We start from the raw sequence: 12,022 nt of genomic DNA, 5'->3' as shown, positions 1-12,022 counted from the left end.
GACTTCCCAACCCATGCTTTCCTACTAGCCTATGATTCCATTTGACATGCAGAGAAGTTCAGTCCTCCCCTGAAAATTCAGCCTGACCAAACAAGCAAGTCACAAGATGGTGATTTAAGACTGACGTTGGGACGTGCACCCCTTGCTCAGCAGAGCACTAACCTCACAGCCTGCTCTCTTTTTCAACTCTAAGTCCCAGGATGACTTTGGAGGAAAATGCTTTCTTATTCCTTATCATCCTATCAAGATCCTTTCACTCCTGCTGTTCTGAGAACACACTCTGAGCAAACAAGAGTGCTTCAGATCACTGGGGAGCCCAAAGCACTGATTAGTCGTCACGAGCTACCATAGTTGCTGCATTATCACGTTGATTTTGCTTGCCTTTTTAATACACAAAATATCACAGGGGGGTGAGGGGGAAGGGGGGAAGACACAGAGGGCTTGTTTGACTTTATTTCTGTTTTGCCTGCACCAAAAGCCATCACTGAGACCAGGGCTGGACAGAAGATGCAGGCTCTGTCCCAGAAAGCTCAAAACTGAAGTGAGGCAGGCTAACAGCTAGGAAGGAATTAAAGAAGAGGTATTCCCCAGGTCATAAAGCAGAAGCAGTGAGAAACACCTAAACCCCACACCACTGAATGAGCAGGAACTAATGCAATGAGCTGTCTTAAAGGCCAGTGCTTCACCAAGGTCGAGGCCAGTCACATTCTCCATAGTGTTCACAGGAATGCAACAGGAATAAGGTCTACTACCTGGCCAGGTGGCAGCTGATCATGTGCATCTTGCCCCCATGAGAGGCAGTAACTCCTGAGTTACTCAAGGCTGCTTTGCAGATGCATGATGGTTCAGCTGCCTCTGAGTTTGGGATGATTCTCTTCCTTTTCTGCCTGATTCTGGATACTTCCTAGAGGAAAAAAAATACAAAAGTTACTAAAAGAAGCAAGAATACATTTAGCAGCTTATTTGTAGCTATTCAGAAAACTTGTCTTACCTGTACTTCAATCATGCAATAGAAATAAACACAAAATCATATATATATTGCTCACTTGATTTTAAGTCACTCAAGTAATCAAAGAATCCCAGCCTGGTTTGGGTTGGAAAGGACCTTAAAGCTCAACCAGCTCCAACCCCTGCCACGGGCAGGGACCCCTTCCACTGGAGCAGCTTGCTCCAAGCCCCTGTGTCCAACCTGGCCCAGGGATGGGGCAGCCACAGCTTCTCTGGGCACCCTGTGCCAGTGCCTCAGCACCCTCCCAGGGAAGAGCTTCTGCCTAAGAGCTCATTGAATCTCTCTTTCATCTTAAAGCCGCTCCCCCTTGTCCTGTCACTGCATGCCCTTGTCAGAAGTCCCTCATTGCCTAGGGTGATGTATCTCAAAGCCACTGAAGCTCATCGTGTCTTGGAAGCTGGCAGATAATGTCCACATCCATCTCTATGGTCCCCTGAATACCTCAGAAGTGCTGAGCCAGCACTGGAGGGCTGCTTGGCAGCAGATCTGTGGGAGAGAACCCTGCGATCTGCCTGCCTCAAACAGGGTTTTATTTTTGCCATGGTAGAATATGTCTCGGCATAGCAATGACAAAGGTGTAATGTGTCCCTTGACTCCAGTAATGACTGACATAATTCTCTTCTGTAGACTAATTTACTTTAACCTGCCTACATATTAGTAAAGTGCCAGCCACCAGGGCATCAGAGCAAATAATGGGCATTAGTACTACTGAAACGTGTGCCTGAGAAGCAAAGGAAGGATTATTTAGTACTGCTGCTCCATTTAGGACCCAAAACTGCTGTGGTTTTTGGTTTCCTTCTTGCATTTAACCTATCCACTTCACTCTTTCTGTTTAACTCTTACCAGGATGCAGTTAGCCTGGCTGCAATTTTAAGGAAAGGGCTGGTTTATTCTTCGTTGCCATTGATACTGACCTTGCTGAAATAATGATAATCAAAGCTCATCTTTCCAGTGATGAGCAGGACCCTATGGCGATCAGCAAAGAACATCTTCAGGGCACTGGGGAGCACTTTACGTTTCCCTAAAATCTGGTTTTCCCCGTTTTTTTGGCAAGCAAGGAGAGGTTTTAATTCTTGCCTTTAACCAGCCCAAACTCAAAGTCTGTCAGATCTTTTTTTACTGCTCTTCACATTCTGGAGAAGGCCATTCCAATGCTTGTGCATGGGTAATCACATCAGACAGGTCACTTCTTTCTCTTAATTTAAGGCAAGGTTCCAGCTTGATGGACTTACAGCCTTCTCACACCCCCCCCCCTTTCCTTGATATAGGTTTAAAAAAGTGACTAGTGACATTTAAAGGAGCCCAAACTGCAAAAAACACTCCTAAAAATTAATAACACAGTACATTAGGCTCTTAAATCTTCATGCAGCTTAATAATACCTATAAAAGCACTAGATTTCCCCTGAACAATGTGCCAAATTCCTTCAGGGACTGTTTTTCCGGTGGGGAGTCAAGCTGAAACTGTGTTTATCAATCTTCAGAACCCTTTCAATTCATTATGGGAAAGGACAGCTTATTCCAAAAGATTTCTGAATCTCAGAGCAAAATATTGCCAGCTCTCCAAGTGGCAGATTGCTTTTACAGGCTTCTCTGCCATGGTTGCAGATCATACCCCCAGCATTACCAGGACACTGTGATTTCAGTGTCCCACTGATATTTGGAATGTAATTATTAGCTAGAGAGACAGGCAGCAGGCAATTTTCCTCCCCCAGAGGCTTCCAGAACCTGTTATTTGGTCCCATCAGTTGTCTTTTACACAACGCAAAGTTCATCAGCTTTGGTTTGAAGGTCAGGCTCAGTCTGTTGCTTGTCTGGATACAGCACAAGTGTGAGCTCTCACAGCAGTGCTCGGGGTGCTTGGTGCTCACTGTGCCATGACCACGAAGATGCCACCACAAGCAAACACTCAGCAGTGAGCCCTGGCTGCTGTTTGCAAGGAGAGGAATCAATAGGGACATTGCAAAAAGGTATTTCTTGGGTCTTACCTGGACATGTGGTGGGTTGCTCCATCCTCTCTTTCACAGCAGCCACTTCCCTATGAAGAGGAGTAGAAAGACCTTCCCTATGAAGAGCTGGGACATATTTTCAAGCTGAAGTTGTAATACAATCACAGGATTCCAGGAACTGACACTTTAAAAACAAAAACCAAGTATGAAACTCGTAAGAACAGAGTGGAGAGCAACACTTGACAGTCTTGGGCTTTTGTATCACAGCTGAAGAGCAAGTTCTTAATCAAATTGCCTTGGCTTTAATTGCAGCTATTGTAGCTTAGATTTCAATTTGTGTAAGATCCAGAGTCCCAGATGGGCTCCTATAGAGCCCTTTGAGCTTGTTCACAACCCACATTAGGTCAGGTAGCTCAGCTCATGCTGCAGTGACTTCTGCTTTGATCTAAAGCAATCCACACGTAAGTATTTTGCTCGTCATGACATTTAGCACTTAAGCAAGGTATAACTTCATGCCTTCAAACCATTCTTGGAACATTACCCCCTTAACTGTCAAGAACACAAAGAAAAGTAATGGGGTTCTTGCCCAAACTGGCATCAATGTATAAAGAGCAGAAACCCAGCAATGTTTCAGGCAGGAGCATGAACTGATCCAGGAGACTTTGCACCCAATCATGTATTTGTTCTCCTTGGGCAGCACAATTCCCACTAATGGCAAAGAAAGTCTGTGATCTGAGTCTAGTGCCAGTTCCAAACATCCCCCAAACCAAGGCTAACGTTATTCTGAACCCAGGAAATGAGAAAATGGAGTTTGGTTCATTTTACCTTCCCTTTGAGGAGCTGCAAAGTTCATTTTTCACAAGCCTGGGGGAAAGCTGCATTCATGCAGATTACAACTGGAATTAGCAATCACACAGGTATTCTCCACTATTCACATGACCTCAGCAGCTGAGGGTTTAAGGAAAATACATATTAAAAGACAATAAATATTCCTGCTTGCAATTCCTTCTCTGATTTTACTGGTATCAGGTTGGCAGATACATAACTGCCCTCGTAAAACCAGAATCAGACAACTGTCTTTAATGACCCTTGCAATAAAATGCCACCATCCACACCTTTTAGGAGCATGGGAATGCCATTATGCTTGTGATGCTCATGGAAATGTGGCTTGCTGCTGATACGGAGCTAACAGGAATCGATGGGAGTTCTTCCAGTTTCAGCTCAATAGGCTGCGGGTCAATGTTTTAAACTCAATTTGAAGGAAACCAGTGCTTCAAGCAGCTTTCTCCCTCCATCTGTAGCACAGCTAAAGCTGACAGATACCCTCATGTCTAACAGAGCCGGCAGTAAACTCATCACCGAGCCCTTCATTCCATTTTCTTTTCATTTCCTGTCTAACGCTGAGCTCTAAATATGTTACCTTTGATGCATCAAGTTGACTTTGCACGTCCCGGTTTCCCTGCAAGCTGCCTAGCACACAGAATGGGTACATCCAGACATATCCTTCCTTTCAGAGAAAAAGAGGTAAGTTTTTCAGGCAAGGAAACACAGAAAACAATATCATATCACAGATGTGAAACAAGACTCAGCACTTCCAGAAATTCATTAAGCCCTTACCTTGTGGCCAAGTGTATTTCTCATAAAAACACCCACTATAAATACCTGAAACTATCACAAAATTCATTACATCCTAAACCCTGCAGTTGTATTACTCAGCCTCCAGTTCAAAACTTACAGCTTATGTTGTAATCTGAACTGCTTTAGCTTCAGCATGGGGTTTGCATCTGAAAAGCCTGACTTCTGAGGGAAGAAACAACAAACTTCGATAATAAAGAAGGTTTCTTCTCTCTCTTCCCCTTCCACAAGCCCGTATCATACAGACACAGAGTGGTTTATGTTGGAAGGGAGCTTAAGGCTCATCCAGCTCCAACCCCTGCCACGGGCAGGGACCCCTTCCACTGGAGCAGCTTGCTCCAAGCCCCTGTGTCCAACCTGGCCTTGAACACTGCCAGGGATGGGGCAGCCACAGCTTCTCTGGGCACCCTGTGCCAGCGCCTCAGCACCCTCACAGGGAAGAGCTTCTGCCTAAGAGCTCATCTCAGTCTCCCCTCGGGGAGGTTCAAGCCATTCCCCTTGGCCTGGCCCTACAGGCCCTTGTCCCAAGCCCCTCTCCAGCTTTCCTGCAGCCCCTTCAGGCACTGGAGCTGCTCTCAGGTCTCCCCTTCAGGAGCCTTCTCTTCTCCAGGCTGCCCCAGCCCAGCTCTCTCAGCCTGGCTCCAGAGCAGAGCTGCTCCAGCCCTCTGTTCTGATGAAACCACACCTTATATTTCCTAAGTAAACCAAAGAAATTGAGCTTCTTACACCTCAGAGCTCCTCCTAAGAGCCAGGCTGGAGGTGAAGCAGGACAAAGCACTGCACCCCTTGGCCACAGAGCCACCGGGTCACACAAGCAGAGAAACCATTCAAACAGTAGCTTGGCTGTGGTGTCCCAACCACAAAATCATATGTTTATTTTTTGTTTTTTTTTTTTTCCACCACTTTTGTTGTTGTTGTTGTCATTTTATTGATAAAAACTACACAAAAACTAACTGATCATAATAATTAATTAAAAAAACCAAAACCCAATGTTACACATTCTCCTGTGGTTTAGAAATGGCGTCAGCCAGTGAGTTGCACCAAATACTCTTTTTGCTTTAAAAGATTTTTCCTTCTGATCCATTCCAAGCACAGCACTTCCGTTTTGGTTCCCCAATGTCCATTAATTTTGCTCCACAAGCACCGCTGGACTGGAAATAGGAGTCGTTATTCCGTTCCATGTTTTCCCCTCTTATTTTTTTAGAGCCCGAAAAGGAATTATAGTGTCAACAATGAAGCACAATGAAGATAGGCAAAATCAAAAGCACCCTCCATAGTGTACAGCCTGTGTCTTAAATGTACATGCACCCAAGTTTCTTTGTTTCTGCTGCATCAATTGCCAATGTCCTTTTGGTTCAACATAAGCCTTAATGCCCATGTCTGAAGGTTGAAGTATTAGTGCTTGACCACTAAAAAAAAACACCCCCGAACCAACCAAAAAGAAACCAAAGCCCCAAAAGAAAAACCAGAAAATAGAGATTTATCTGTTGTTGCTTTAAAAAGAACAAAAAATATGAGACAGATCTTTGTCGAGTAATAACCACTGAAGAAGGGACCATGGTTGACCCACCCTACCCAAGCCCTCGCCCTCCCCTTTTGTTTTTACCTGTGGTTCTCCTTCCCTGGAACCGTGCAATGTAGAAAAATCAAATATACAAACAAAACTCTTAAATCCATCCCTTTATGTAGCTAGAGTGAAATCTATTTTTTTTTTCTCTGTTTTGTTTTAATAAGAACTTGACAATCTCTCTTTAATATTTACATTGAGGAATCTGTTTGAAAGTTTAAAGCAAAGAAAATCCTGAAGTTCTCAGTGGGTCCTGCAAGGTCGCGCTTGCACAGTCTGCGGAGGTTGCTTTAGCCCCTTCCCTTTGTCTCTGTTGGAACATTTGTAACTGGAATGGTAGATTTGAGTGTCTTGCCCTGGTCTCTTCCGAGACGAAAAGTCCCCTCAAAAGAACTCCCACTCTGCCCCTGAAGAGCTTGTCTCCACTGTTAGTTTGGTATTCTCTCAATGTAAATGGCTGGAGCAGCCGAACGCGCGATTGTAGCTATGAAGCTGTGGTCTCGACTGAGTTCCAGGTTGGTTGTCTCAGCCTGCTCCCGGGACATGGCATCGTAGCCCTTATTTACATGGAGAGGCTTATGAGCTTGGCAGTATCCGATCACCGGCTGGTCGTAACTGTAGTAGGGTAAAGTCTTCATGTGGTGAGGAACCTGCACCAGAGAAACAGAGATCAAGAAAGAGAAAGCTGTAAATGAGGTGCTCAGGCATGCATTTGTACAGCATCTATCACAGCACAGCCTCAAACCACCTGGGTGCTCAGCACATCCACACTCATCACACCCAGATAAACCTTTGAGGCTTCTAGGTTGGCTGAGGCCCACGCACATCCCTCTTGAACAGGACTGCCTACATCTGTGTTAGCCAGTGGATCCCCACTTGAGGATGGACCTTGTATCTGCTGCAAGCCTGCAGTGACCACAGCCTCCTTCTGCCCCTTCTGCCTAGAGAAGCTGTGGCTGCCCCATCCCTGGCAGTGTTCAAGGCCAGGCTGGACCACAGGGGCTTGAAGCAAGCTATTCTAGTGGAAGGTGTCCCTGCCTGTGGCAGGGTGTTGGAACTAGATAAGCTTTAAGGGCCCTTACAATACAAACCAGTCTGTGATTCTGTGATTTGCTGTCTGAAGTCAGGTTAGAGGGGACTGCTCTATCCATTTCAGCAACTGTGCTTGTGGACAGACTCTCAAAGCAGTCCTGAGTGCTGAATTCCGGCCTGTTTTGGACAATCCGGCTCTGAAAGGTGAACTGGAAGCTGCTGGTAGAGCCATAGGTTGGTTTAAGTTGAAAGGACTGTAAGATGATCCAGTTCCAATGCCCTGCTATGGGCAGGGACACCTCACCATAGACCATGCTGCCCAAGGCTTCATCCATCCTGGCCTTGAACACTGCCAGGGATGAGGCAGCCACAGCTTCTCTGGGCAACCTGTGCCAGCGCCTCAGCACCTTCACACGGAAGAGCTTCTTCCTTCTATCTAACCCAAACTTCCCCTGTTCAGGTTTAACCCCACCACCCCCGTACCCCTTGTCCTTGCAATACAAACCTGTTAAAAACTGGCCCTTCCTCCAGTGCCCTGAAAGGGGCTGAGCATTTCCAGAGATCCCAGCCCAGCCTGAGCATGTCAGAGCACTGGGGAACCCAGCTGCCAGCACACGGAGCTTCCAGCCCAGCTGAACACGTGTTTGTCTCTCTATGACCAAGCTGCCTGCCCCAGGTCACCATCTCCTCAGGTCTTTCTCTTACAACCTCCCCCAGATAAACACTATCAAAGCAGCTCAACAGCGCTGAGCAGATGCACACCTTGTGAAATGGTCACGTAGCTGAGCTCTATCCTGAATCCCATCTCTCTGCTTCATGGAAATACTCAGAAACTGCCAGCCTCCCCCCCCAGCCTTCTCCCTTTCCCATAAATGATCTATGCCTGCAAATGTTAATCCTGCAGCTAAATATTATTTATGGCCCAGCATCAGCTACAAATCTTTGCAGATAATTTTATCATCTGCAAGAGAGGAGCTGATCAAATAGCAAGAAATATGCTCTTAGGGATAAAAACACACTGCAGGAGATACAGGCAAGAGTTTATTGTAACACAGAAAGCCTAAGCTCATTAGAGCTGCAGATATCCTACACATAATTCAATCTTCTAACAAATGCCTTTTTATTTTCCATGCCCAACTTTAAGAGAAGACTACAGAGCTAATTTATCACAAGCTTCCATTGCAGGGCATGGAATCACAGACTGGTTTGGGTTGAAAAGGACCTTAAGATCATCCAGTTCCAACCTGCTGCCATGGGCAGGGGGGCCTCACACCAGACCAGGTCACCAAATGTTCTTTCCAACCTGGCCTTGAACACCGCCAGGGATGGGGCAGCCAAAGCTTCTCTGGGCACCCTGTGCCAGCACCTCAGCACCCTCACAGGGAAGAGCTTCTGCCTTATCTCCAACCTGAACATCCCCAGTTTCAGTCTGAACCCATCACCCCTTGTCCTATCCCTCCAGTCCCTGATGAAGAGCCCCTCTCCAGCATCCTTGTAGCCCCCTTCAGACACTGGAAGCTGCTCTGAGGTCTCCACGCAGCTTCTCTTCTCCAGCCCCAATGTTCTCAGCCTGGCTCCATACGGGAGCTGCTCCAGCCCCTGAGCATCCTCGTGGCCTCCCCTGGACTTGCTCCAACAGCTCCATGTCCTTATGATGTTGAGGACACCAGAACTGCACACAGTGCTGCAGGGGGGTTTCGCAAGAGCAGGACAGAGTGCAGGCACGCTTGGCTCAAACAGGTACGAAAAAGCAAGGGCATTAAGACTAACTGTAAGCTTTGCAGGGTTAGAGTTCCTCCTGCATTTGGATCCTCTCAGCAGCTCAATTCCTCCCTCTGCTTCTCTGCAGAATACTGGAGAGACTCCAAAACTGTTCCACTGGATGGAATTCAGCTGCAAATGTTGTTTTACGTGACAGCTGAAAGGCAAGGATGCCGAAGACAAGCTGCTGGCCAGAATTTGATGGGACAACTGTGTTCACTTGTGGATCAAATTCAGCCACAGTAAGAAACTGTGACTCCCTCTGGATACAGGGCTATCTACGCCAATGCCTATCAGGGCCTGGATTTGTCCTCAGCCTTTAAGGCAGCTCTTTATGCTTCTATAAAAGCCAAGGACCATTTGTGTTCTGGAGAGCTGAGAGATTGAGGTCCCAGCTTTACAGCAATAATCCACAGGACATTAACCTGGGTGCAGCACTGTTTGCTTGTTTTCTCCCTTTCTCCATACAGGAGTCAGAAGGATCAGGATCTCAACAGCATCCCTGTAACAGGGGATGAACACGCTTCCTTTCCAGCTGTTTCTCTGTGGTTTTATATAGCTTGCTTTCACTTCAAAATCAGGTTTGTGTATGCCTGAATCACATTAGGAAGGGTCTCTGTGCCCTGTGGGTGGAGAGAAAGGTGTAAAACACAACATAGGTGTACTGGGCAACGAGGGAATGAAAAAGCTGCAGGTTAATGTGTAGAAAACATTTCTAGGGTAATGAAGGCCAGCAATGGGTTTGCTGCTCCCCATTTTCAGGCCTGGCCCTTGTATGACTCTTCCTCTTTTCAGTGCTAGATCCCACCAAGGGAAGTAAAACAACAATCACAGAATCACAGACTGGTTTGGGTTGGAAAGGACCTTAGGAGCATCCTCTTCCAACCTCCTGCCATGGGCAGGGACACCTCACACTAGACCACGTCACCCTAATCATGTCAAATGACTGTAAGAGCCATAATCCTTAAGGTACCTCCAGTAAAACTGGGTTAAGAAACGCCACCAGCACCCCCCAGGTTAGCTCTTGCATTGGCTCCAGAGTCGAGGTAACAACCACAGAAAACATGCAACAAAACAGAACCTTCCTGATGGCAGTGAAAGGCTCCCAGAGGACAGTCCCACAGAATGAAGTGTCCTTTCCTTCCCTGACACAAGACTGGAACTGGATGAGCTTTAAGGTCCCTTCCAACCAAAACCAGTCTATGGGTTTCAGAAAGACACGAGGGATCATTTTCATGTACAGTGAAGGGACCCTACCTCAAACCTAAGCCCACAAAAGCTCTTTCAGGACACAGCCTCGACTGTAGATGCAGACTGCTGCAGATGGGGGCACGTTTGTGCCACCAGACTGGCACAAGACAGAAGGATGGCAAGTACTGATGCCTTTGCTCATTAAACAAAGCTGGTACTAATCGGATTTCTTCTGATTCAGAGATCAACAAAACATATTTAAGACTACCTAAGATACTGAAAGTTAATTTTATATGTCTTTTTACTCCAGGATCTGAAGCAGCTTCTAGTTTCATTATAGCTATGGAACTAATACCCGAGATACTGAGATGTGACCTTGGAGAAGCCATTTTATGAGCTGGAAAATGAGAAGATTAAGTCCTGTCCCTGCTTGCCCTTAGAGAGTAGAGCTGGTTGAGGCAAGGGCTGTTTGTGCAGGGACTAAACCAACACAACTGTAACCTAAGCCAGGATCTTTCAGCTCCTACGGTCTCCAAGAGACGACAAAGCAGAGGAGAGTGAAGAAAATGCAGGCAGGTCCCTAAATACCTCAGCAAACAAATACAGCCTCTGGGATTGTGTCACCTCTATCTCAGGGCCTTTGCCATGGAAGGCATGTTTTTCACTAGCTGGAAAATGGAAGTAAGGCTGAAAATTACCTGCCAGCAAATGAAAGGCAGAGCCAGGAGCAGAACAGGGATCCTCCAGCCTCCTCCACGCTGCCACTCACCACAGCCACTTGTGCTACAGCTCTCTTTAAGTTTAGTTCTGGACTAAGTTCAATTGTAAATGAAGATAAAGAGTTGCTTACATGGAAACAGCACAGATATAAAACTCTTTCTTTCCTATCCCAGACTGGTTTGGGTTGGAAGGGACCGTAAAGCTCATCCAGTTCCAACCCCCTGAGCAGGCTGCTCCAAGCCCTGCCTTGGCAGGTGAATTTACTGACTTATTCTATCAATTTCTGATAGAAGAGAAAGTTCTCTATAAGATGTCAGTGCTCAGGATTCATCCTGGACTCCTGCTGCAGCACTAAAGCCTGGAGTTTTATCAAAACAGCTACAAAAATCCTTATTCTTGGAATACACATCAGTAAAGATGTAACCTCACCTTATAGCCAGTGAATGCAGTGATCTCTTAGAGACTATTTGGACTGGGGCCTAAGTGAGCATCAGGTGACCTTATTTAAAATACCATTCTCTACCACCTCTCACAGGATGTTAAACACCCTCATACACCCATAATTCCTTCCCTGATTCCTAACAGGATGCTTCAGCCAACCTGAAATTCAGCCCTGATATGAACTCTAAGGTAAGGCAGTTCTCTATCAAGTAATGCCAAGAGCCTTTACCAGAATGCCAAGCTCTTCCCACTGCAACTCCTGCTTCAGTACTTTCTTCTGTGCTCACCACAGACTCAGTGTAGTGAAGATCAGGTGAGGATCAGAGAGGAACTTTCTGCCTCCCTCAGTCTGTTGCGAGATCTGATCACCGGCAGTCCCAGTTGGAATAATTTCCTGGTAAACTGCTACACCACCTTTTGGAAACACAGGTTTTCCAAACAGATCTGTTTCACGCTGGAAATATTACTGCTTTTTTCTTTATGCTCCATTTTGAAGAAGGATCTCTCACCATTCATCACCCTGCAGAGAAGGAAGCTGTCTTGAGAAACATGAATGGTCTCAGTGACTCACTACCAGAACCATCAGCAAGGGGACAGGAATATAACGTAAGGCAGGACTGACAATCCCAGCACGGTTGCTGGGGGTATGGATGTGGTGGGATGGAGTGTGCTGTATCTTCTTCCCTGAAAGGAGAATGGTTTTAGGGCATAAACTGTCAC

The 12,022-nt window shown here is 46.3% G+C and overlaps 1 protein-coding gene across 4 annotated transcripts in view; it reads right to left on the bottom strand.

Moving 5' to 3' along the window:
• Positions 1 to 5,429: 5,429 nt before the first annotated feature.
• The window catches only part of LRRTM4 (leucine rich repeat transmembrane neuronal 4), a 281,793-nt gene continuing 275,200 nt past the window's right edge, over positions 5,430 to 12,022 (bottom strand). For 2 of the 4 annotated variants that reach the window (XM_062621101.1, XM_062621103.1), the window contains one exon: positions 6,258 to 6,807. In XM_062621101.1, the coding sequence (XP_062477085.1) occupies positions 6,586 to 6,807 (222 nt within the window). In that variant the 3' untranslated portion in view covers positions 6,258 to 6,585. Of the gene's footprint in view, positions 6,808 to 12,022 lie in introns of all 4 variants that reach the window. The other 2 variants (XM_062621102.1, XM_062621105.1) reach the window with 2 other exon arrangements.

This window comes from Pezoporus occidentalis, unplaced genomic scaffold (genome assembly GCF_034315485.1).
Source record: "Pezoporus occidentalis ecotype Australia unplaced genomic scaffold, CSIRO_AGI_Poc_V1 ctg228, whole genome shotgun sequence".
In the NCBI taxonomy this organism is placed as follows: Eukaryota; Metazoa; Chordata; class Aves; order Psittaciformes; family Psittacidae; genus Pezoporus; species Pezoporus occidentalis.
The sequence above is the reverse complement of the archived record's forward strand: the minus strand, read 5'-3'. Positions and strand labels throughout refer to the sequence as shown.